This window comes from Engystomops pustulosus, chromosome 5 (assembly GCF_040894005.1).
Source record: "Engystomops pustulosus chromosome 5, aEngPut4.maternal, whole genome shotgun sequence".
NCBI lineage: Eukaryota > Metazoa > Chordata > Amphibia > Anura > Leptodactylidae > Engystomops > Engystomops pustulosus.
Window position 1 is genome coordinate 199,904,440 of NC_092415.1, and position 25,719 is coordinate 199,930,158.

Below are 25,719 nucleotides of genomic sequence, written 5' to 3' on the forward strand. Positions count from 1 at the left end.
TTTTGCTGAATTGCAACGCGTTTCGCTGCCTGACTTCATGTACTGTGTGTATGAGAACATGTAACAATCTGTAGATTCTATGCATGGAATCTATATGTATCCACACGTTTCGCAGGCTATGACTTTCTACTGCACATACTTTGTGTACGAGGCCCTGGACATGTCATACGAGGATGTCAGTCTACTGCAGATACACTCCCCTTCCGACGCGTTTCGCAGTCTGTCTTTCTACTTAATGTGCTGTGTGTTTGAGAACATGTAACACTCGGTAGATTCTATACATGGACATCAGTCTACAGTCCGTACATTCCTGTATCCACGCGTTTCGCATTCTACGGTCTGACTTTCCACATTCTATGTGTATGAGGGCATATAACTCTCAGTACATATTATACGAGGATGTCCGTCTACTGTAGATACACTCCCCTTCCCACGCGTTTCACAGTCTTTCTACTGTGTGTGTATGAGAACATGTAACACTCGGTAGATACTGAGATATTATATACTGACATCATTGTAGATGCATCCACCTACCACGCGTTTCGCAGTCTGTGACTTTCTCCTGAATACACTATGTGTATGAATATATGCAACAGTCAGTAGATACTTGGACATCAGTCTGCTATAGATGTATTCCCACGCATTTCAGAGTCTATATAATGAATATACTGACACTTGAATGCATGCAACCTTCAGTACATGCTATATACGGACGTCAGTCTACATGTTTCGCAGTCTCTGACTTTCTACTGAATGTACTTTGTGTATGACTACATGTTACACGTGTACACACAAATGGCAGTCTTCTGGTATACATCCCCCTTCCCACACGTTTCGCAGTCTGCGACTTTCTAATGAATGCCCTGTGTAAGAGGACACGTAACACTCAGTACATACTATATACTGCTGTTGTCACCTGTAGCTACATCCACCTATCCACGCGTTTCGCAGTCTGTCTATGTCTAACTGAATGTACTTTGTGTATGACTACATGTAACACATGACCACACTATACACACGGATGTCAGTCTGCTGTAATACATCCCCCTTCTCACGCGTTTCGCAGTCTGCAACTTTCTACTGAATGTCCTGTGTTAGAGCACACGTAACACTCAGTACATACTAATCACTGCTGATCGTTACCTGTAGCTACATCCACCTATTCACGCGTTTCGCAGTCTGTCTATGTCTAACTGAATGTACTTTGTGTATGACTACATGTAACACATGACCACACTATACACACGGATGTCATTCTGCTCTAATACATCCCCCTTCTCACGCGTTTCGCAGTCTGCAACTTTCTACTGAATGTCCTGTGTAAGAGGACACGTAACACTCAGTACATACTAATCACTGCTGATAGTCACCTGTAGCTACATCCACCTACCCACGCGTTTCGCACCGCCTATTTGTATAACTGAATGTACTATGTGTATGGGGACTTGTAATACTCAGTACCTACCGTTCTCTGTAGATACACCCCTTCTACCCACGCGTTTTGACATTCAAGAGGTCATAACCAACACAGTCTACAGCTCCGTGATCTAAATATTCCTTAAAAAAAAATACAATCAGATCCTTATGGATCGCCCCACACATTCACGTTTATATTCTCGGTGACCAAAACGCGTCACCCAAGAATAATATGGCATCACAGATACGTTATGGTCATTTCCGGCCAAAAATCACTGCTCTTAGGTTTTTGAGCAATTTTTTGGCAAAGTGGAAATATAAGTCTGTTAAAGGGATTATTAAAGGAATTCTGCTTCCTTCTACTATACAGCGGTGGGGGCAGGGCAGTGGCTCCTCGGCAGGTAGTGAGTCCGTGCTGGTGGCTCGATGGGTGGGATATGTCCATAGGGATCCTAGGAGGCACATCTGAGATTTGTAGTGCCTCGTCCATTGAGATCATAACGTTCATTGACGCGTTTTGAATTTTTTTTTTTTGACGAAATGAAGCGCCAGAAATGGGAATATTAGAAGATCGGTGAACATATACAATTACTAGCTACAGAGATTGGATCAGTGACTGGTTCTCCTTGTTGCATCCGCGGCCAGCGCCAGCACCGTACAGTCCTCCTCGTCCTTCCTGGCCACAGAACACTCGCAGGGTAATAGTCCTGTGCAACTAAGTGCTTGATCCCTTTATTCCTCTCTCCTCGGCTCCAGGTCTCTTCTACCTCGCAAGGTTCTTGGGTTCACTGCTAGGAATACACCAGTCATCTGCTTCTGTACTAAACTTATAATGTTTCCAGGCAGACTTGTTGAAGACCGGTAATCGCTCTATGGATTCTGTGGATAGTGCCTAAGAGAACAGACAAGTTATACTCCACAGCTGCACACACTATTCTGCTGCTGGTGCAGTCACTGTGTACATACATGACATTACTTATCCTGTACTGATCCTGAGTTACATCCTGTATTATACCCCAGAGCTGCACTCACTATTCTGCTGCTGGTGCAGTCACTGTGTACATACATGACATTACTTATCCTGTACTGATCCTGAGTTACATCCAGTATTATATTCCAGACGACAATAGCCATGTCCAACACAATCAATGTCCCTGATATCTGGGGAAAGTGACAGAACCTCACATCTGCCACATGCACTCCCCAACCAGGTGTCATCTAGCACCGGAATGGAACTGGCACCAGAAGGGAACTGGAAGCCAATTACGAACAGTGCGGAGGGAACACAACCCAAAATGTACATGAAAAGTACCAGAAGGTAATTCAACTTTCAACAGGATTTTACTTTGTATCATACTCCAGAGCTGCACTCGCTATTCTGCTGCTGGTGCAGTCACTGTGTACATACATGACATTACTTATCCTGTACTGATCCTGAGTTACATCCTGTATTACACCCCGGAGCTGCACTCACTATTCTGCTGCTGGTGCAGTCACTGTGTACATACATGACATTACTTATCCAGTACTGATCCTGAGTTACATCCTGTATTATACCCCAGCGCTGCACTCACTATTCTGCTGCTGGTGCAGTCACTGTGTACATACATGACATTACTTATCCTGTACTGATCCTGAGTTACATCCAGTATTATATTCCAGACGACAATAGCCATGTCCAACACAATCAATGTCCCTGATATCTGGGGAAAGTGACAGAACCTCACATCTGCCACATGCACTCCCCAACCAGGTGTCATCTAGCACCGGAATGGAACTGGCACCAGAAGGGAACTGGAAGCCAATTACGAACAGTGCGGAGGGAACACAACCCAAAATGTACATGAAAAGTACCAGAAGGTAATTCAACTTTCAACAGGATTTTACTTTGTATCATACTCCAGAGCTGCACTCGCTATTCTGCTGCTGGTGCAGTCACTGTGCACATACATGACATTACTTATCCTGTACTGATCCTGAGTTACATCTTGTATTATACTCCAGAGCTGCACTCACTATTCTGCTGCTGGTGCAGTCACTGTGTACATACATGACATTACTTATCCTGTACTCATCCTGAGTTACATCCTGTATTATACTCTAGAGCTGCACTCACTATTCTGCTGCTGGTGCAGTCACTGTGTACATACATGACATTACTTATCCTGTACTGATCCTGAGTTACATCCTGCATTATACTCCAGAGCTGCACTCACTATTCTGCTGCTGGTGCAGTGACTGTGTACATACATGACATTACTTATCCTGTACTGATCCTGAGTTACATCCTGTATTATACCCCAGAGCTGCACTCACTATTCTGCTGCTGGTGCAGTGACTGTGTACATACATGACATTACTTATCCTGTACTGATCCTGAGTTACATCCTGTATTATACCCCAGAGCTGCACTCACTATTCTGCTGCTAGTGCAGTCACTGTGTACATACATGACATTACTTATCCTGTACTGATCCTGAGTTACATCCTGTATTATACCCCAGAGCTGCACTCACTATTCTGCTGCTAGTGCAGTCACTGTGTACATACATGACATTACTTATCCTGTACTGATCCTGAGTTACATCCTGTATTATACCCCAGAGCTGCACTCACTATTCTGCTGCTGGTGCAGTGACTGTGTACATACATGACATTACTTATCCTGTACTGATCCTGAGTTACATCCTGTATTATACCCCAGAGCTGCACTCACTATTCTGCTGCTAGTGCAGTCACTGTGTACATACATGACATTACTTATCCTGTACTGATCCTGAGTTACATCCTGTATTATACCCCAGAGCTGCACTCACTATTCTGCTGCTGGTGCAGTCACTGTGTACATACATGACATTACTTATCCTGTACTGATCCTGAGTTACATCCTGCATTATACTCCAGAGCTGCACTCACTATTCTATTTTCAGTACTAGCCCACTATCTTGAGGACTTCTTATCGCCATGTATTGTATACAGAGGAAGTGAAGCCTTGGAGTCGGCTCTTCCTCTCTCTGGAGTACAGGCTGTTCCTTTATACATAAACACAGTTAAGTAAATGTGCAATTCCCTGATACAAATCATTAAACCGTCTCTCATTTTATTGTACACAAGACTTCCCTGCGGCTACAACCACAAACACTTAGTGATCTGTGTAATATAACAACACAATAAATAATCCATTGATTTACCTTCAAGTAAATGACCGCGTCGGTCCCAAATCCTTCCATTGAATGCAGCATTAGATCCCCTTGAAAGTACTTGGCGTAGAGTCTGGAGATTGGTAATCCATAGCCGAAACCAGCCTGATAAAAATGGTATTATTAGTAAGTGTAATATAGAATATATTCACACACATGTATCGATGCTGAGTATTTTACAATAAATTTTACTATAAAATTTGAGTATTTCCATTGATGGACTTTCATTTCTTTACCAGAGCATTTGGAGGACCCCGGCATGTAATACTTAATTCCTCCTGCGAAGGAGCTGCAGGGAAGTTGATCACTTGAAAGCGAGTTCACCCAAGTGAGATACTATTAAGTTATTGGAAACGCCCCCAATACAACCCAAGCACACCCACTTTTAGTCATATTTGCATAAGCCCTGCCCACTCATCACTTACCAGTGGTGCGTTGCGTGAATTATCCATCATGGGCCGGGGAGCCGTGGAATACATATAACTAAAGAGACGCTCTATTTTTCTTAAAGGCACACCTCCTCCATTATCGGATATCTAATAAAAAATGGGGACAAAGAAGAATATAAGACGTAATCCAGCGCAGGTTTCCATTCACTGACAGCAAGTTCTTAAAGGGGTATAAAATTATATTTTGTTTCCAGTCCTGCAGTTAGGATCAATAGTAAAAATCGGTGTCACGGCAACACCTAGCACCTCTTCCCTCCTTAACATAAAGCTGATTGGCGGGTTATCTGGTTATTAACCCTTGCAATTAGGACATTAATCATCTTAAAGGGATTATCTGAAAGCGAAGAAAAAAAAAACAATGGCTGCTTTCCTTTAAAAATAGTTAATCTCCTGTTCATGGGTGGTCGATGGTATTGCAACTCACCTCCATTCATTTCTATAGAGCGGAGCTGCAATACCAGTACAGACCAAGGTCAGGTGTGGCGCTGTTTTTGGAAGACAGCAGCCATGATTCTTAAAGGAAATGTACCATTGCAATACATCATGATAAACCAGGGACATTACTCATAGATCCAGGCACCGGGACTGTGGTATCTTCTTATATTTTTTTTTATCCTTGGCCTCCTGCCTTCTAAAATCAATTTTTAAAGTTATGCTAATTAGCCCAAAGGGCTCCTGGGTCCGTAACCAAAGCCCCTCCATGCTGCAGATGTACACTGTGCAGGAGCACCTCCCATGGTGTGATATTACAGCAGGGAAGTGCTGAGGAAGCAGGGGGGGGGGGGGGGGGGAGAGTGTAACATCCTGTGAAGCGGGAGCACTTATGGCTCTGGTAACACCTCAGAGCCCTTGGGCTCTTTAGCATAATTTTAAAAGTTGATTTTAGAAGGAAGGAGGCCATGGATAACAAATATAAGAAGATACCACAGTCCTGGTGCCTGGATCTATGAGTAATGGTCCTGGTTTATCAGGATGGATTTTAGTGGTAGATTTCCTTTAAGGATAAATAATTAAATCCTGGAAAACCCCTTTAAATATTAGGGGATAATATATCAGGAGCCGTCCTGAGAAAGTTGCAATTATAACTCCCAATGATATTATGAAGCATGTAATCCTAGAACCTGGGAAAGTTGAGTATTGATCATAGCAGGAGCCGCAATGGCCACCATCAGTAGCAATCGCGATGAATGGTTACGGCTCAGGAGAGTAGGGAGCAGCATCTGCATTTATCTAGAAATACTGACACTGCAGCGCTGACCACGGGCCGGTGAGATCCGGTTATGGCCTTATATGTAGAGATTGTTCCCGTCTCCGGTCATTAGTTAAATCGTCCTTATAATCGGCTGCTGGTGCACAGATTGTGTTTGCTCTGCCTCCTGCTGCCGGGTACTTACCTTAATGGTGAGGTCCTCCTTCCCCAGGACGACGTTCACTTTGATGGGTGGCAGGGACGGACTGTTCTCGTGATTCTCCACCGTGGCCCGCATGGCGTTCTAGAGAGACACGGAACACAGAACGTTACATTGTAACAATTGTACGACTAATAATGTAAGACAAGGGGCCACACAGACCCCTCCCCTCCCCCACCCCTTGTGCCGAATTATCCCATCTTTGTAAATGGATTAGAGAATGTCCCAAAGTTTTCATCTATCTACAGGTAAGGAGATAAGAATGGGGGGTCCTGTGTACCCCTGATAAGTGGAGCGCTGTCACTCCATCCACCGCCTATGGAATCTCTGGTAATCCCATAGACAGTGAATGCAAAGCACCTCTGAGGCCGCTGCTCCATTCAGACAGGGGATGAGACCAACAATTTTAGGATATTTTGGGGTCTCTGCAATCAAACCTGACCCTTATGTATAGAAGACATTAAATCTCGGGCCAAGCCCTTTAAAGTGTCAGTACATCCCATGTTATCTATAGTCCTGGGTAGTGTATACAAAGGGAATTTTCCAAATTGTGTCCACTGGGTCCCATGCCAATCATTGATTTTGGTAAATGCCCCCTGTCTATGGGACTGGCACTAAACTTTGCCACTCCTTGAGCCTGTGGTCCATTGACTGGATCGAATGAGCCATTCGAACAAAATGAGTCAAGTTAAGAAGCTGCCACCATCTTCTGTTCTACAGCACCACGTAACATTAAATATCTCATCTTTTAGATCACATCAGCCTCGTGGTTCTGTGAACTACTGAACCAGTGTTGCAGGCAACTGGGGAACAAAGCCTGAATCTCCAGTTCCAGTTTTGAAATATGAGATTCTTATCTTTAATATGACACCAGCACTATGTTTCTAGATGCTATAGAACTTAAGATAGGGGTGTCTGAAGTGACCCCCCCCCCCCCTGCAAACCTTAAACATGACTTATCTGTAGCAAAATATGACTCTTCTCAGCTCATTTTCAGATATTCTATGGAAAAGATCAGGGTTACTGCCATGTGGACCCCAATTAGCATCTATACATGCAATCTGGATGACCGGAGCTGCTCTGCCTTGTGTCGTTACAAGAAGGAAATGTACGAGGTGATGCACTAAATTTAGCAAACAACAGCAGTGGCCAATTAATCAAGAGGCCATGTGTTATTAAAGGGATGATATCAGATATGGGGCGGCCTGTGAGGCATCCCAGACAGCTCACAGATATGTTCATGGCTGCAAAAAGGGTCCATGAGAGTGATAAGGGGGGCTCTGGCTGGAATCTCCCTGCTGCTATATTTACACTTAAATTGATGTCCACCAACTTCAATAGACCCCATGTAATGCCCCTGACTGCCCCAATTTTTGAATGCAAAATTGTGCTATATTTTTCTATGGTATGGGACTTAATGGAAGATGCACTAACCGGAATCCAGTTAAAGGGATTGTCCAGTTTAATAGAGGGTTTCATTTCTTCCATTTAGGCCACAAGAGTGTTTAGAGAGAGACAGATATCCCATTGATATGAATGGACACTGTGCAATGCTTCACTCCACCTGCGGGGGCACTGCAGGGAAACTTCCCCACAGATTGCAATTGATTGCTTTTAAAAGTCCCTACTTGTCACAGATTGTCCCTGCTGAGAAAACCTTTAAAGATTTCAATGTTTCACTACAAAGTAGATTTACAATTCCATTAAATGTATTGTAATATGATCACCTATTGCAGAGAATTATCACCTACAGGTGACCTACCTTGAACAGCTCAAACAGCATGTGGTAGAGATGGGAAGGAACATAGACGATATTTATGGGCTGCCCGGGAGCTTTACCTGCAGGGAGAAAGTAATGGAGTTACTTATCGGTAGGATACATTGTATACGTAGCTTTACACCAACCTATGAAGTTATGGCCATTACTCAAATATTCCATCATTAATGGCATGAACTGAGGCCCCCAATATAAGAGTATTGGATAACAAATTACATGTAGCCAGTGTCAACCTTTGTTTAGGATGTAATGTGCCTACCTACAGCCACCACTAAGAGGAGCTCATGAGCTTGTTGGATACAGTGACTGTATACATAGTTTACATTTAATGAGGTTTTCCAGGACTATAAAAGTGGTTGTTCACTATCAGCAAATAAATGTTAGTGTTTGAAGAGTTCCTACAATTTTCCAATATACATTTTGTATCAATTCCCAATGGTGTTCTAGATCTCTGTTTGCTGTCATTCTATAGAAAGCTTCATTGTTTACTCTCTGTGCACCTGTGTGACCATGGACAGATTTCTATCCACAGGGAGTAATCAGAGCTGTGGGTTATAACGAGCCATGCACCTGTGTGACATCACATGACCAGGGATGATATGAGCTGTGCACCTGTGTGACATCGCATGACCAGGGATGATATGAGCTGTGCACCTGTGTGACATCGCATGACCAGGGATGATATGAGCCGTGCACCTGTGTGACATCGCATGACCAGGGATGATATGAGCTGTGCACCTGTGTGACATCGCATGACCAGGGATGATATGAGCCGTGCACCTGTGTGACATCGCATGACCAGGGATGATATGAGCTGTGCACCTGTGTGACATCGCATGACCAGGGATGATATGAGCTGTGCACCTGTGTGACATTGCATGACCAGGGATGATATGAGCTGTGCACCTGTGTGACATCACATGACCAGGGATGATATGAGCTGTGCACCTGTGTGACATCACATGACCAGGGATGATATGAGCTGTGCACCTGTGTGACATCGCATGACCAGGGATGATATGAGCTGTGCACCTGTGTGACATCGCATGACCAGGGATGATATGAGCTGTGCACCTGTGTGACATCACATGACCAGGGATGATATGAGCTGTGCACCTGTGTGACATCACATGACCAGGGATGATATGAGCTGTGCACCTGTGTGACATTGCATGACCAGGGATGATATGAGCTGTGCACCTGTGTGACATCACATGACCAGGGATGATATGAGCTGTGCACCTGTGTGACATCGCATGACCAGGGATGATATGAGCTGTGCACCTGTGTGACATCGCATGACCAGGGATGATATGAGCTGTGCACCTGTGTGACATCACATGACCAGGGATGATATGAGCTGTGCACCTGTGTGACATCGCATGACCAGGGATGATATGAGCTGTGCACCTGTGTGACATCGCATGACCAGGGATGATATGAGCTGTGCACCTGTGTGACATCACATGACCAGGGATGATATGAGCTGTGCACCTGTGTGACATTGCATGACCAGGGATGATATGAGCTGTGCACCTGTGTGACATCACATGACCAGGGATGATATGAGCTGTGCACCTGTGTGACATCGCATGACCAGGGATGATATGAGCTGTGCACCTGTGTGACATCACATGACCAGGGATGATATGAGCTGTGCACCTGTGTGACACCGCATGACCAGGGATATGACGAGCCGTTCACCTGTGTGACATCACATGATAAAGGATATAACTAGCTGTGCACCTGTGTGACATCACATGACCAGTGATAAACGAGCCGTGCACCTGTGTGACATTACATGACCAGAGAAATAACGAGCTGTGCACCTGTGTGACATCACATGACCAGGGATATAATGAGCAGTGCACCTGTGTGACATCACATGACCAGGGACATGACGAGCTGTGCACCTGTGTGACCATGGACATGTTTCTGTCCACAGGAAGTAAAAAATGAAGCTTCCTATAGAATGACAGCAAGCAGAGATCTAGAAACTGAGAAGAATTGATACAGAAAGTATATTGGAAAATTGAATAACTTTTCACCATACAAACAACATCAAATTGCTGTAATGGGAAATACTCATTTAATTACTCATGTCCTATTCACAGATCAGTAGGGGTCAGACACGACGTGTGAAGCTGTGATGCTCCCATGATCTATCACATGATCCGGCTACAGCTCAGGCCCACGGAAGTGAACCGGGCTGCAATACCAGGCACAGCCACTATACAGTGTATGGCGCTGTCCTTGGGAAGGAGCAAACAGGCTGATCAGTGGAGATGTTAAGTGTAAGGACCCTCAAAGATATCGACAAGGATTCTATACAAACATTAGAGAAACATTTTTGGTGACTTACCATTTGTCTGTTTCATGATGACTTCAGGAGACGCTAAATAATACTGGTCACACAGCATCTTGGAGTTCTCAAAGGCGTCTGAAAAAGTTTAATATTCACAATTTAGATGATCTAATATATCCAATTGCCATATAATACAACCTCATTGGGCTTGCAATGGGCTAAAACCTCTTCTACAAACTTTCTGGAAGAGGTGGAGTTCCCCTTTAAGCAAGCGCTAGTCACTTACCATGTACAACTTCCACCACGTCACAGTTTGGGTCGATGCTTCCGATGTGTTTGGGATGTGCGGGGTTGGTGCCGCCATCAAAGAGAAGGGCTAAAATATAACAAACACAAGTATAATAACTAATAATAATCAGGACGTACAATACACATGTACATATACACCACGACAACAGTCTTATATAATGTGTGACGTACACGGATCATGGATTATCAGCAGTGATACATAATCTCAACACACAAGATTCCGGGAAACATCTATAGCAAAGAGCTGGATCAGCGGATTCCTATCATATTGACCCCTGATTATCCGCATGGAATTCCAACTTGTCAGAGGTGTTTTTCTGCACTTTGTCCCGGTCTATGTTGTAAAGTTCAGTCTTTTCGGGAAGTTGCTGTATAGGGCAGATTTTATGGACTGAGGTTTTGTATGATGTGCAGATTTCATGGCCGTATACCTGGAGCAGTGCATATTGGGACAGCGATCTGTGGTGGAGTCATGGCCAAAGTCACTTATACCCTATCCACAGGGTAAGGGATAATGGTTTGATCAATGGGGGTCTGCCCACTGCTATCGAGAGTAGGGGAGACCCAAATTCTCTTTACCGCTATGGGACTTCCAAGACGTCTTATAATGGGGCTCACAATCTAATCAACCTACCAGTATGTTCTTGGAGTGTGGGAGGAAACTGGAGGACCCGGAGGAAACCCACACAAACACCGAGAGAACATACAAACTCTTTGCAGATGTTGACCCTGGGACATGAACCCTGGTCCCCAGCGCTGCAAGGCTGTAATGCTAACCACTGATCTTTATGGCAGCTGTATCCCCGATGTCCTATAGAAGTGAAGGTAGACCGGGTTCTCAGTATTGTCTTAAAGAGAACCCATCACAAGGATTTACTCCACTAAACTCCCAGCCCCCCACAGGTAGGATATGAAATGTCCTTTCTAAAATTCCCTCTTTTATGTGAAATCTCTCCCCAAAGTCAGGCAAATATGACTCTTCTCACCTCATTTTCATGTGAGAGGAGTCAAGTTTAGTGCCTACAGGTATCATTTCACCCATTTGGTTCTATACTACTTAGAAACATGCTGCTCGTATCATATTAAAGACAAGAATCTCATCTTTCAGATCCAATCAGGCTTCATGTTCTTTGAGCTACAGAACTCGACATATAGGCAGATAAATAGGGAACTGGCTCTTTATTCTCAGCTCACATTTCCAACTCTGTCTTTAGCTCCCTGTATCTCCAGTTCTGTAGCTCACAAAGCCTAATGGGATCATTACCTTTAATATGACACCAGCAGCAAGTTTCTAGGTGCTTTTGCATAGAGAGGCTTCTGAAATGACATTACCCCCTGCAACCACTAAATTTGACTCATGTGAAAAATGAGTTGAGAAGAGTCATATTTGCTTGACTTTCGGGGGAATTTTTTTACAGGTAAATGGGTGAGATTTCACATTAAAGAAGCAATATAGAAAGGGCATTACATCCCTTACCTGAGGGGACTGGTAGTTAAGTGGGGTAAAACCTGGTGACATGTTGCATTTAAAGGGTTTTTCTAGAAACTAAAAGTTATCACCTACCCACTGCAAAGGCCAACACTGCTGGATGAATAGGGGGGTGTATGTCCACAGGTGACTATGCTGTTTAAAGTGGTTGTAGCAAGTTATGCCCTATCGGGTTATCCTGCACCCACTGCGAGAACCAGACCTCCGGATTGCCTGTGATCGCTGGGGGTTCCAGATTTCGGGCCCTCCACGATCATCTTGTTATCCCTTATCCTGTGGGCCTGGTACAACCATTGGTAGTGGGTATGGATGGAAATAGGTCCTGGCTCCTTAGGGGGCCCACAATGTGTTGCTTCCCCATATACCAGTAATATACACAGTATTTGGGCACCAGCAGCTTCAGGTCTCCATGCTGATTAGAGTCCATTGAAGGGATAACACAATCTGTGATGTTGGTGTGTACAGAGCCCTAGCAGGATTTCCTCTCATCAGGGCAGAGTTGCTGGAGGGCAGGATTCAGCTCTCCATATATATCAGCGCGCTCCATTAACCAGATACACGGAGGAAGCGCAGATCTGATAACGGCTCAATATTTTCCAAGCATTGACCGATGGTTTCCATGTAAGAAGTAGGTCAGGAGAGAGACACTTACTGTGCTGGTTGATCAGCATCCTGATGGAGATGCGGCTCATGTAGAAGCGGTCCAAGAAGTACTGCACGTTCTGGTTGGTCACTGGATCCACCCCAAAGCCTTCCTTGTACTCAATGACCCCCTGGGCCATGGTGGGAACGACATTGTTGTGGCGATTGCGGATGTTCACCAGCGTCTCTGTAAAACTGAAGAAGGACAAGTTTATTATATACTGTAATAGGATAATCTGAAGTTATACATCATATCTTATTATATGTCAAATTATGTTACTTCTGAGGAGTGTATCTAGAGGTTCCGCATCGGTGACAGCGTGTGTAAAGAGGTTCCGCGTCAACTCCGACGCATGTAAATATGTTTCGCGTCGGGTATGGCTAGTGTAAAGAGGGTCCGCATCAGCTCTGGCGCATGTAAATAGGTTCTGCATCGGCTACAATGTGTGTAAAGAAGTTCCGCATCGGCTAAGGTGCTTGTAAAGAGGTTCAGCATCAGCTATGGTGCATGTAAATATGTTCCGCATTGGCTACCGCGCGCGCAAAGAGGTTCCGCATCAGCTCTGGCGCATGTAAATTTGTTTCACATCGGCTACGGCTCATGTAAAAACGGTTCGCATCAGCTCTGGCGCATGTAAATAGGTTCTGCATCGGCTACAATGTGTGTAAAGAAGTTCCACATCGGCTACGGTGCTTGTAAAGAGGTTCCGCATCAGCTATAGTGTGTGGAAAGAGAGTCCGCATCAGCTACGGCGGGTGCAAAGAGGATCCAGTGTGTGTAACAGAGCTCCGCAGCAGCCGAGGTCTGAACGCGGATGTACATAACATGCACCACAGCTGCTGCGGACCTTCTTGAGAAGCAGACATGGGCAGGCGACGCCTCTTTTTCGTATGAAGGTCCCGAGATCAGGATGTGATTATGTCAGTATTAGGCGGCGCTGTGTAACATTATAACTCCGCCATCCCTCCAGGAACACGTTACACGGCTGAGATTCCCGTCTCTGGTGTTGTATAAACAAGCGCTGAGCATTTCCTGATCGCTCACAATCCCCGTCCTGCGCCTCCAGCTACAACCACAGAGACAAACACCTCCACTCACTCAGATAACACCCGCTGGTCCTCCGGATTCTTCTCCACAAATTCTATCAGCTCCATCAGACTCTGCACATACCTGGGGGAGAGAAGACGCAGACACATCAATAATCACTATCATTCATGTTGTATCTACACATCAAATGTCTATTGATCTATTTACAACTCTGCCCATTCCACGTCTCTATTAGGGGGTCATGCACCTCTGATGCACCTTTTTTAGGGACTTGGGGTATTTGCGCCATTTTTTGCACCTTTTTCCAAGAGTTCCTAATTTGTCTTTGTATTTCTCCGTCTTCCAGGTATTTGCACCCTATTAACATTGATTTGCATCTATATGGGTGCACATAATTGCGCAATAAGACGACAGTCCTGACCGTCCGCAAAAAGAGCGAAGAGAAGGGGGAAATAAGATAAATCACCCCCTTAGTGTCTACTTATGTGTATATCTGGGTAACCTTCACTTCATCCAATGTCTATTTCCTCGGACATCTGTGCAATGTCTGTCCAATCTCCATTTAGCTATCCAACCGTCCATCTTTCAATGTCTACTGATCAGTGATAAATGTATCAATGTCCAATGTGTCCATTTATCTCTTCATCCAATGTCTGTCCATCAATCTAACAATACGTCCATTGTCCATCTTTGTATCTATTCATCTATCTATAGAATGTCTATGCAGCTATACATCTACTGCACCTATGTATCCTTCCTACCATTAGACACCTGTATCAATCATCAATCAGTAAACCTCAGATACAGTGGGCAGTGATTTCCTGCCCATAACAATTGGTCCTGGTGTCCTGGTGCCCTCCTCTGTAGTGACAGCGGTGCCCTGCGTGATACCAGCTCATTCATCGCCAGATACCTGGCACAAGACACAATTCGCTTTCATGGAATTTCTTTCTCAAACTCCTTGGACACCTCCCAACTAAGTTCACTGAATGAAGTTAAGTAAATGCGAACAAAGTGTTCTGCCCCAAACTGCGCCCGGGTGCCAAGGGAGGCGCCACCTGCGTCACACAAATACAAAGAGCGACGGATCTGTGTGCCCTGGATAAAGAGTCACAGAGAGAGTTCATTACAAGTACTCACAGCCAACCTATTTACAAAAGGGATCCTGTCAGCAGGATTGATCCTACCAAACTGCGGACAGTGTCCCCACACTGCTGTGCTCTTAGCTCTGTGCATGGAGCCCCTCACCTTCCCTCTTAGTGACTACTGTATCATTCAACCCGAAGCCTTAAACAGATTTTACTATAGAGAGCAAAAGTAAGGGGCTGTGGAGCAGTTGAATGCACAGAGCCAAGAGCAAAGCAGTGTGAGGACATGCCGCCAAGTGCACATCTACTAAAAAAGAAAATTAAAAAAAATAGCTCTATTTTATTGCAGTCCTTCTGCACAAATTGTTAGGATTACAAAATTTTCTAGGGATGATACTGGACACTGCCTGCACAGAGCACAGTACACAGAAGTGTGAGGACAACTCCCCAGTGCAGAGAGAAGCTACAATCCAGAAATATAAATCCTGCAGCTACTGACAACATAAACAAAGGTCTGATTACACATCTCTCCAGGGACAATACATAACACTGGCTGCAGAGAGCACAGAGCACAGCAGTGTGAGGTATAATTACACATCTCTCCAGGGACAATACACAACACTGGCTGCAGAGAGCACAGAGCACAGCAGTGTGAGGTCTGATTACACATCTCTCCAGGGACAATACACAACACTGGCTGCAGAGAGCACAGAGCACAGCAGTGTGAGGTCTGATTACACATCTCTCCAGGGACAGTACACAACACTGGCTGCAGAGAGCACAGAGCACAGCAGTGTGAGGTCTAATTACACATCTCTCCAGGGACAATACACAACACTGGCTGCAGAGAGCACAGAACACAGCAGTGTGAGGTCTGATTACACATCTCTCCAGGGACAATACACAACACTGGCTGCAGAGAGCACAGAGCACAGCAGTGTGAGGTCTGATTACACATCTCTCCAGGGACAATACACAACACTGGCTGCAGAGAGCACAGAGCACAGCAGTGTAAGGAAACAAAGGTCTGATTACACATCTCTCCAGGGACAATACACAACACTGGCTGTACAGAGCACAGCAGTGTGAGGATACAACCTCAGTGCACTTAAAGATGCTACACTCCAGGAATATAAATCCATATTTCACAGTCCTGCTGCTACTTACGTCATACACAAAGGTCTGATTACACATCTTTCCAGGGACAATACACAACACTGGCTGTACAGAGCACAGCAGTGTGAGGATATACACTTTGTGCACTTAAAGATGCTACAATCCTGGAATATAAATCCATATTTCACAGTCCTGCTGCTACTAACATCATACACAAAGGTCTGATTACACATCTCTCCAGGGACAATACATAACACTGGCTGCAGTCTCATGTGGTTATATACCTGCTGATAGATTTATACCAGATCTTAGTCTCCATTCACATTCAAAGCTGCAATGACAATTCTGCAACTTCCAGGAGCCAAGGTGCAGATGTAGCAGTGCCAAATGTGTAATTTTACCAATATGTGTATTTATATCTCTCAGCAGATGAAGACTGTGACCATTTAGTAGCAGTCCCATGTAAAGCACACAATCTTAGCTCTGCAGCCTACATGTCATGGATAACTTCAGGGTCGCCCTGGCAGGAATGCGGCACCTGTCCAGCCGAGCCGTGTATGTCCAGGATTACTGAGTATCCCTAATAAGATCTTATCCAGACCAGTCCTGCACATTGTCCCTGCCATATATCAAGCTGAGAAACCCAAAACCGGTTCCGGGCACAGTCTGCAGATCTCAGCTATGTGAGTGTGGGCACCGCAGCTGCTGACGCGCTTCAAGTCTGAAGGGAAGTGACAAACCCTTTCTGTGGTCATAGGATATTTAGGCAATTGTCTTTTTTGATCCTGTTGGTCATAGTTTCTATATGGTTGGTACTACAACATATAGAATCTATAGTGTGGGTGACTATTAGCCAGTTGTACATATATACAAATCATCATCAAATCCTTATTATATTATTTGTATTATAATTATTATATATATTGACTTTACTTATTATTTATATATTTTTAATCTTTTTAATATGCATTATTTTTTTTTTTAAACAATTAAAATATATTCCTTTTAAATACCGGTATCTATTATTATTCATTATTTATACATCATTTTCATATCAATTAATTTTACCAATACAACTAATGTATTCATTTTAGGCCATTTTTGCTTTTTACTCCTTTATAGTTATGATAAATCATCATTACGTTCATTGTAATTGTTTGTATTGTGTATTTGCTATTTTTCTTTTATTCCTTTTCATATTTATGATGATTTTAATCATTTATATTGTATTCCTTTTACAATGTATTAAATATAATATATTGTATTATATTTATTTTATCATTACACTTAATATATTCATTGTAATTACTTTTTATAATCTGTTTTTTTTGTATTCAATTTTCAATGTGTATCTAAATATATATTTGTCTATATCTAATTTATATCTTTATAGCATTTGTATTACTTTTTAGAATTATTATAATTTTTTATTCTTATTGAAGGTTATTTTTCTTATTACAGGCGGTCCCCTACTTAAGAACACCCGACTTACATACGACCCATAGTTACAAACGGACCTCTGGATGTTGGTAATTTACTGTACTTTAGCCTTAGGCTACAATAAACAGCTGTAACAGTTATCACAGGCGTCTGTAATGAAGCTTTAGTGTTAATATTGATTTTTATGACAATCCAACATTTTTAAAATCCAATTGTCACCGAGACCAAAAAAGTTCTGGCTGGGATTACAATGATAAAATATACAGTTCCGACTTATATACAAATTCAACTTAAGAACAAACCTACAGACCCTATCTTGTATGTAACCCAGGGACTGCCTGTATTAGCAGAATTCTTCTTATTCCAATTTTATTCTGTCCCTTCTTTAGAATCCAATCCTATCAGATAAAAACTTTCTTATTCCAAATATTTTTACATAGTTAAGTGGGTGTTACCGTTAGGGGGTGTTTTCCTACAAGTCCAACACTGTCCAATCAGAGCCATGTATAGGGAGACACCAGCCGGGGGCTTGTCACTGTATAGAATGACACTGGCCAATCACAGCCGGCTATAGGCACACACCCTTATAACAAGGGGATTGGTAACGCCCATTGTAAATGTAGATGTTGTAACATTAGATTTGCAGTCAGGAGGGGCAGCGGCAGTCAGAAGTGGATACAGTAACTATCACTACTCCAGGGATTGTACTTACCAGCTCTGGACGAGTTGTACGGACGGAGTTCCCAGTAACGGATCCGGGAGGATGTAGAGTTCCCTCATGATATTCGCCAGACGCACCGGAAGCTCCTGGCGCAGGAAGACAAAAGACGTCTTCTCACATCCATTGGCCGAACCTAGAAACAAGAAGAAGTAGACGCATAAGGAAACAGTGGAACATCCACAAGTGTCTGATACAATGTAGCGAAAGAGAAAGAAACAGGAAATAAAAAACTTTCCAGTCTTTAAAAATAACTTTCAATCCATCCACTGACCCGAAACAAATCTTATCAATCTCTAAAGTTGTGTGGATGGCTAATATGTTGCAGGTTATAGAAGAGATCAGGCAGTGACCTCGGAGATAAAGGTCATCCAAGGTGAAGGGTCTTAGTGATACAGGAAAGTTCTATAAATATATCCCCCTCCCCCCGCTATATACCTGCTGTGCCAGTATAACCCCATATCCATCCCCAGTCACAGATCAGCAGCTATAATCTCCCATCTGATAAGCGGCTGCCAGGTCACTGACCCTGCACTTGACCTCTGCCCTCCCTTATCTCGGGTCGGCCCTTGAACTCCCGTCACTTACGTAAGCAGGATGTAGCGGATTATTTGCCAGCAGACACTTTCACTGTGTATAACCAGAGTATTATTCCCTACATTTGCTGACTGATGTGCCAATGTTCACTGTTCTGGAATTCTATTCATGAACCAGCAGGCTCAGGCTGAACATTTTGATTCTCACAGACCCAAATCAAATCTAATACAACTAAATTACAATTCAAAATTCATTTGCTCTCTGTTGTGTCAGTCCTTACTGCAGTCCTGGAATTGTATTCATGAACTAGAAGGCGCAGGATGTTCACAGACCCCGAATATGGTATAGAGAACATAAGCAGCTGGAGATTGGGCTATTCTGAGAGCTGTGATTGCTCTCAGTGCCTGCTGGGAGTTGTAGTCCCGCCCATAGTTAGAAGAGTAAACCTGGCTTAATGTACAACTAAAACTGAAAAACTCTGAGAGGCCGGAGCCGCTGCCGAGCACATCTGCTACGTTCCCTAGAAGGACCCTGGAAAGCTGGAGCCACGTCAAGTCATTCCTCTGGCAAGAGGCGCCTGAGGGGGATTTCTAAGAATCCGAAAAAACACGGAGAACAACGACCAAAAGTTCACAAATAAAACACAAGTCAATTACAGAGTTTAAAGGCATCTGTGTTCTGGGAAAGCTGGGTGACCGCCAACTATGGCCTCTATTTCAAGGTAACGTCAAGCATAATGCCTCGAGTCTTAAAGGGAAAGTTTTGGACTCTAGAAGAGTTGGACGACAACCAATATGGCTGCCACAAAGCTTCATAATCCGACTCTGCTGATCCTTTCATTCACTTCCTAATCTCTAGCCTTGAACGTTTGTAAAAATAGAGCCTTGCGCTGTGGAGAACCCATCCAGTGCCGTCCCATTGAAATTAATGGACATGGTGTAATACTTCATCTGCCCTGCGGGGGAGCTGCAGGGAGCGCTTACACCCAGGTTTCCGCATAGATCCGGACCAGAGAATCCACTTCATGGACCCTTGTAACAAGTATAAATTATCCAAAGTGTAGCGCCCCCTTTAACTGCTCATATTTTTGCCCCCGTCCATGATAAATTTTAGGACAGCTTATTTATTTTGTAAGTAAATACAAAATATTTGCACAAGTAATCGCTGCCAGGCTTCCCGAAACAGAAAACAGGAGGCACTTACATAACACGCGGGTTGTTTCTGGTCTCTTACACAAGGACAGATTTTTTTTATTTGGCTAATCCATGAGATTTATTTAACCTCTGGGGGTGCAGGAAGGAGGAGACAATGGATTCTGGGAAATATCCCATAATCTGGAAGTTGTTGCCCCAATAGGTTTTAGCAGAAATAATAGTCAATAAATCTGTAACCTGTGACTCACAAGACTTGTAGTGCTGCAGCAGCCGAAAGCCAGCGGCAAGCTGGGACTAGTAGTGCTGCAGCAGCCGACAGCCAGGGGCTCGCTGGGACTAGTAGTGCTGCAGCAGCCGACAGCCAGGGGCACGCTGGGACTAGTAGTGCTGCAGCAGCCGAAAGCCAGCGGCAAGCTGGGACTAGTAGTGCTGCAGCAGCCGACAGCCAGGGGCACGCTGGGACTAGTAGTGCTGCAGCAGCCGACAGCCAGGGGCACGCTGGGACTAGTAGTGCTGCAGCAGCCGACAGCCAGGGGCACGCTGGGACTAGTAGTGCTGCAGCAGCCGACAGCCAGGGGCACGCTGGGACTGGTAGTGCTGCAGCAGCCGACAGCCAGGGGCACGCTGGGACTAGTAGTGCTGCAGCAGCCGAAAGCCAGCGGCAAGCTGGGACTAGTAGTGCTGCAGCAGCCGACAGCCAGGGGCACGCTGGGACTAGTAGTGCTGCAGCAGCCGACAGCCAGGGGCTCGCTGGGACTAGTAGTGCTGCAGCAGCCGACAGCCAGGGGCTCGCTGGGGCTAGTAGTGCTGCAACAGCAAGGGGCATGCTAGGAGTTGTAGTTCTGCAGCAGCTGGAGAGGCTCGAGTGGCAATGTACATCAAATTAGGTTGCAATAAATAGTATACGACCTACAGCTGGCATCATCCTCAGCCATGAATAAAATTCCAGAGCAACAGTGAAGACTGACACACCGACAACAACAAGACAATGTCCAATTGCAACTTTGATACAATTGTCAAACTTGTATGAAGACTGGAAACACATTAGACTGGAGCCCCAGAGACGCGTTTCGGAGCCACGTCTAGAAATTCTACGCCTCAGGGTACAGTAAAGAGAAATATTTCCCAAATATCTGTGCGTAATATTATGTCATGTACTGCCTGAGAGTAACACGAGAGAGGCGGCGTCTCCTGGAGGGTAACGCACATCATCCTGTGTACACACTGGCGGTATGTGCAGATGTCAGACCGAGAACAACTTGTTTACTCCAAGAGAAGTGGGAAAAAAAAAACGAGTCCGGTGATAAGAGAAGACGAGAGCGAAAAACAACCTGAGACACAGAAAGAGATCCCTCCTGTGCAGTGACAAAACAAGCAGCGGCCCTCCCCCCCACCCCTCTACTCCACTACTATGTGCACGTACACATCAATGTCTCAGAACATGCCAGAAAGAGACGACCCTAGGGGGGGGCACCACTCAAAGAAAAAAATGAAAAGATTGGGCAGGTGGGCCTCAACATGTCCGATCATCTTATTCCCAAATGAGAACACGCACTATATATATATATATATACATAAATACATATACACACACACATATATACAGCACTTTGACAAGTCCAGTGTGGAGGTGTATGAGACATTCTAACAAGTATGACCTCCTTAAAGGGGATGGCACACGTATGACATGCTGATTCACTTCTTGGACCCAATGGAGGGGCTACACTGCGCAGCTGGTTCAGTATGTGCCCGATCACCCAGTCTATGGTACTGCCCCAGGATAGGGGGGGGGAATCAGTAACTGAGGTCAGACAGGTGGGGGATAATAGGGAACCACGCAGCGCCCCATATTGGACGGTCTATGGGACCTATAGAATAAGTCCCATTGCAATGAACAGAGCCTGTACACCTGCGCTGGGGCACATCAGGGGATTACTGATTCCCCCCATTAGGGTCAGACCCCCAGAAGTGTTCAGACGTACAGGAAATAAGCGTCTCGCAAGACACAAACTCTTTAAATATATATATATATATATTTCTAAATTTGCCGACTCAACAATTCCCAAACATGATGTAATTGCCGTGTAAGCGATTGTCTTACAAGCAGTGACTCATTGAATGCTACCCCGGGCACAGGACTACCATGCCCTCTTACCCCATGGAAAGTGCTGCGCTGCTACTCGCTTTACTGCCGATTAAGCGAACGTCAGCAAAAAGACCCAACCGGGAAGAGACGCTGCGCTGGAAGTTTATTTGGGGTCACGGTCAAGTCATAGTAAATGACGTGTAGAGGAAATGCTGTGTGCTATTTAAAGGGGAGGTGAATGTTGTGGAGCGTAGTTTATAGGGGTGACGGAGAATCCCTTTAAATTCCTGTCATATAGTAGTAGTAAAAAAAATACATTTGTGGAACAAAACTTTATTGAGAAGCAAAAGCACATGACTGCTCCGCGAAACGCGTGGTGCCAAGATCAGAGGATAAAGTATTCATTTAAAGCGGTTCCCCCCCCCCCCCCCCCAAAGCAGAACATCTCCAGGATCCAATTTATAGGTGACAGGTGCCTGGTCACTTTTGGGGCCCCCAATGATTATAAACCCCCCCTATAACTATAGATTGCACCTATTTGGCATGCAGGGCATGCTGGCACCTACAGTTCCACATCATCCAAAAATGAATAATAAGGCGTCAAAAAGACACTTACCAAAGTCAATGAACTGCTTCATGGAGAGGGGGGACGGCGAGAAGCGGCTGAACCTCTCGATCTGTTTGGGGGCATTGGCCAGCGCGGCGTTCTTCAGGAGGAACCGGGCAAACTTCATGTTGGCGCAAGGACGTGCGAGTCTTCACCTAGAAAGCGAAAACGGACACCAGTCATGTTCCAATTCATTCAGAATAAGAGAGTCCGATTGGGAGGCTGCTCCTTTAACTGTAACTACAACTCCCAGCATGCCCTGAAAGCCACAGGGCATGAGAGACATAGTTCTGCAAGAGCCAACTGTTAGGGGTATGCTGAGAGTTGTAGTTCCACAAGGGCTGACCGTCGGTCAAAATGCTGGGGGTTGCAGTTCTACAACAGCTGACGGGAATTTCTGGGAGTTTTAATTCTGCAAATGTTGACTGTCAGCTGCATGCTGGGGGTTGTAGTGCTGCTATAGCTGACTGTCAGGGTCATGCTGGTGGTTGTAGTGCTGCTATAGCTGACTGTCAGGGCCATGCTGGGGGTCGTAGTGCTGCTATAGCTGACTGTCAGGGGCATGCTGGTGGTTGTAGTGCTGCTATAGCTGACTGTCAGGGGCATGCTGGGGGTTGTAGTGCTTCTATAGATGACTGTCGGGAGCATGCAGGAGGATGTAGTGCTTTTATAGATGACTGTCAGCTGCATGCTGGGGGTTGTAGTGCTGCTATAGCTGACTGTCGGGGGCATGCTGGAGGATGTAGTGCTCTTATAGATGACTGTCAGCTGCATGCTGGGGGTTGTAGTGCTGCTATAGCTGACTGTCAGGGTCATGCTGGTGGTTGTAGTGCTACTATAGATGACTGTCGGGGCATGCTGGAGGATGTAGTGCTCTTATAGATTACTGTCAGCTGCATGCTGGGGGTTGTAGTGCTGCTATAGCTGACTGTCAGGGTCATGCTGGGGGTTGTAGTGCTGTTATAGCTGACTATCAGGGGCATGCTGGTGGTTGTAGTGCTGCTATAGATGACTGTCGGGGGCATGCTGGGGGTTGTGGTGCTGCTACAGCTGACTGTCGGGGGCATGCTGGGGGTTGTAGTGCTGCTACAGCTGACTGTCGGGGGCATGCTGGGGGTTGTGGTGCTGCTACAGCTGACTGTCGGGGCATGCTGGGGGTTGTGGTGCTGCTACAGCTGACTGTCGGGGCATGCTGGGGGTTGTAGTGCTGCTACAGCTGACTGTCGGGGCATGCTGGGGGTTGTGGTGCTTCTACAGCGACTGTCGGGGGCATGCTGGAGGATGTAGTGCTCTTATAGATGACTGTCAGGGGCATGCTGGGGGTTGTAGTGCTGCAACAGATGTTTGTGAGGAGTCTGCTGGTTGGCACTGTATTTATGTCCCATGTGGCACTTTGTTATGGCACCCAAAACGGTCCAAAAGAACTTAATGGAGTGGAACGTTTTACGTCAAATGTGTCCTGGCACCGAAGCCTAGATAATAATTAATGCCACAGCAGGTCATGTACCCAGGCTGGCATCCGAAGGCAACAAATACTATGGAGGTTGTGTAACACAGAGAGAAGAGGGCAAAGTACGAAAAAAACAACCGGCCAATAGCTGGTGCCGGTGCCAGGGGTACAGGGCACAGCAGGACAGTCAGGAGTGACCAGGAATGGCTGGCGTCTGCCACTAGGATGCCAGGGTCTATGGCATGTAAATTATACCCCATCTCTGTATCCCAAAATACCTGGCAGAAAACTGGCACAATAGTCTAAAGATCTGCAGCTTTCTAATACTCCTTGCTGTCAGTGAATGGAATCTAATTCTCACCCAATACGTTTCTGATACAATTCTAATAAACCTAAGTGTTAGATGTAAACATTGTATCCAGTGACCAAAGAAAGAGAAGGGAGTAATACACTGTGACAAACCCTCAGCAGGATAAAGCCAGGACCTTTTATCATGTAAGGAGAGAGAACAATACATTGTAACAAACCCCCAGCAGGACTAAGCCAGGGTCTATTAGCATGAGAGAAGAAAAGGAAAGAGAATGACACATTGTAACAAACCCCCAGCACGACTAAGTGTGGACAGTAAGCAGAGATCATTCACTGACAGCAAGCAGAGATCTTACAGAAATGCTCAACGCTTAGTCGAAAGCTGTTGCCCAATACTTTGTTAATTGCAGTGCATTCTGGGAATTGTAGTTCTGCCATAGCTATTGCTCTATACATGTCCCCAATACTTTGTTGATTGCAGTGCATGCTGGGAGTTGTAGTTCTGCCCATACATGTCCCCTAATATTTTGTTGATAGCAGTGCATGCTGGGAGTTGTGGTTCTTGCCAAAGATATTGGTCTATACATGCCCCCCCCCCATACTTTGTTAATAGCAGTATATGCTGGGAGTAGTAGTTATGCTCATACATGACCCCCAATACTTTGTTGGTTGCAGTGCATGCTAAGAGTTGTTGTTCTTTAAAGCTATTGTTCTATGCATGCCCCCTCATACTTGTTAATTACAGTGCATGCTGGGAGTTGTAGTTCTACCCATAGCTATTGCTCTATACATGTACCCCATATTTGCAGTGGATGCTGGGAGTAGTAGTCTTTGCACATGGTTAGTGTCTGTGTGCACGGTGCTCTAGCATTGCATCATGCTGCACTGCCCATCACTGGGTATAACGCCCCCCATAGGACACTCACCTGTCCTTGAATGTAGAGTCAGTGTCCAGCTGCTGTAGAGTGTCAGCTCCTGGACCTATCTGATGCAACCTGAGGCTGGGATTGGCACTTCAAGGGATGGTCCAGCTAAACAAAGCCCCGGCTGTAAGGACACAGCTGCCCTTAGTACTGCCCTCTGCTGCTCTATGTATCTCTACGTGGCCCGGATTCTCCCCCATCCACTTCTCTCTGCCTAACCCCGTGCAACCACTTGCTCTTATTACTC

General features: G+C 45.1%; 1 protein-coding gene across 1 annotated transcript; it reads right to left on the bottom strand.

Annotated features, from left to right (window-relative positions):
* On the bottom strand, positions 1-25,719 carry PDK4 (pyruvate dehydrogenase kinase 4). The gene is made up of 12 exons (XM_072154343.1): positions 25,476-25,719; positions 22,800-22,945; positions 18,401-18,542; positions 14,096-14,167; positions 13,007-13,191; positions 10,843-10,932; positions 10,614-10,691; positions 8,237-8,313; positions 6,460-6,558; positions 5,042-5,152; positions 4,608-4,721; positions 1-2,308 (listed from the first exon to the last, which is right to left on the bottom strand). Exons 2-12 carry the CDS (start codon positions 22,915-22,917, stop codon positions 2,180-2,182), a joined length of 1,215 nt encoding a protein of 404 aa, XP_072010444.1. The 5' UTR covers positions 22,918-22,945; positions 25,476-25,719; the 3' UTR covers positions 1-2,179.

Coding starts and splice junctions, on each gene's coding strand:
- PDK4 (XM_072154343.1), bottom strand. CDS start 22,917: ATGAAGTTTGCCCGGTTCCTCCTGAAGAACGCCGCGCTGGCCAATGCC. Junction 10,933..13,006: donor GATGCTGATCAACCAGCACA/GTAAGTGTCTCT, acceptor GTTATATTTTAG/CCCTTCTCTTTGATGGCGGC. Junction 8,314..10,613: donor CATCATGAAACAGACAAATG/GTAAGTCACCAA, acceptor TTCTCCCTGCAG/GTAAAGCTCCCGGGCAGCCC.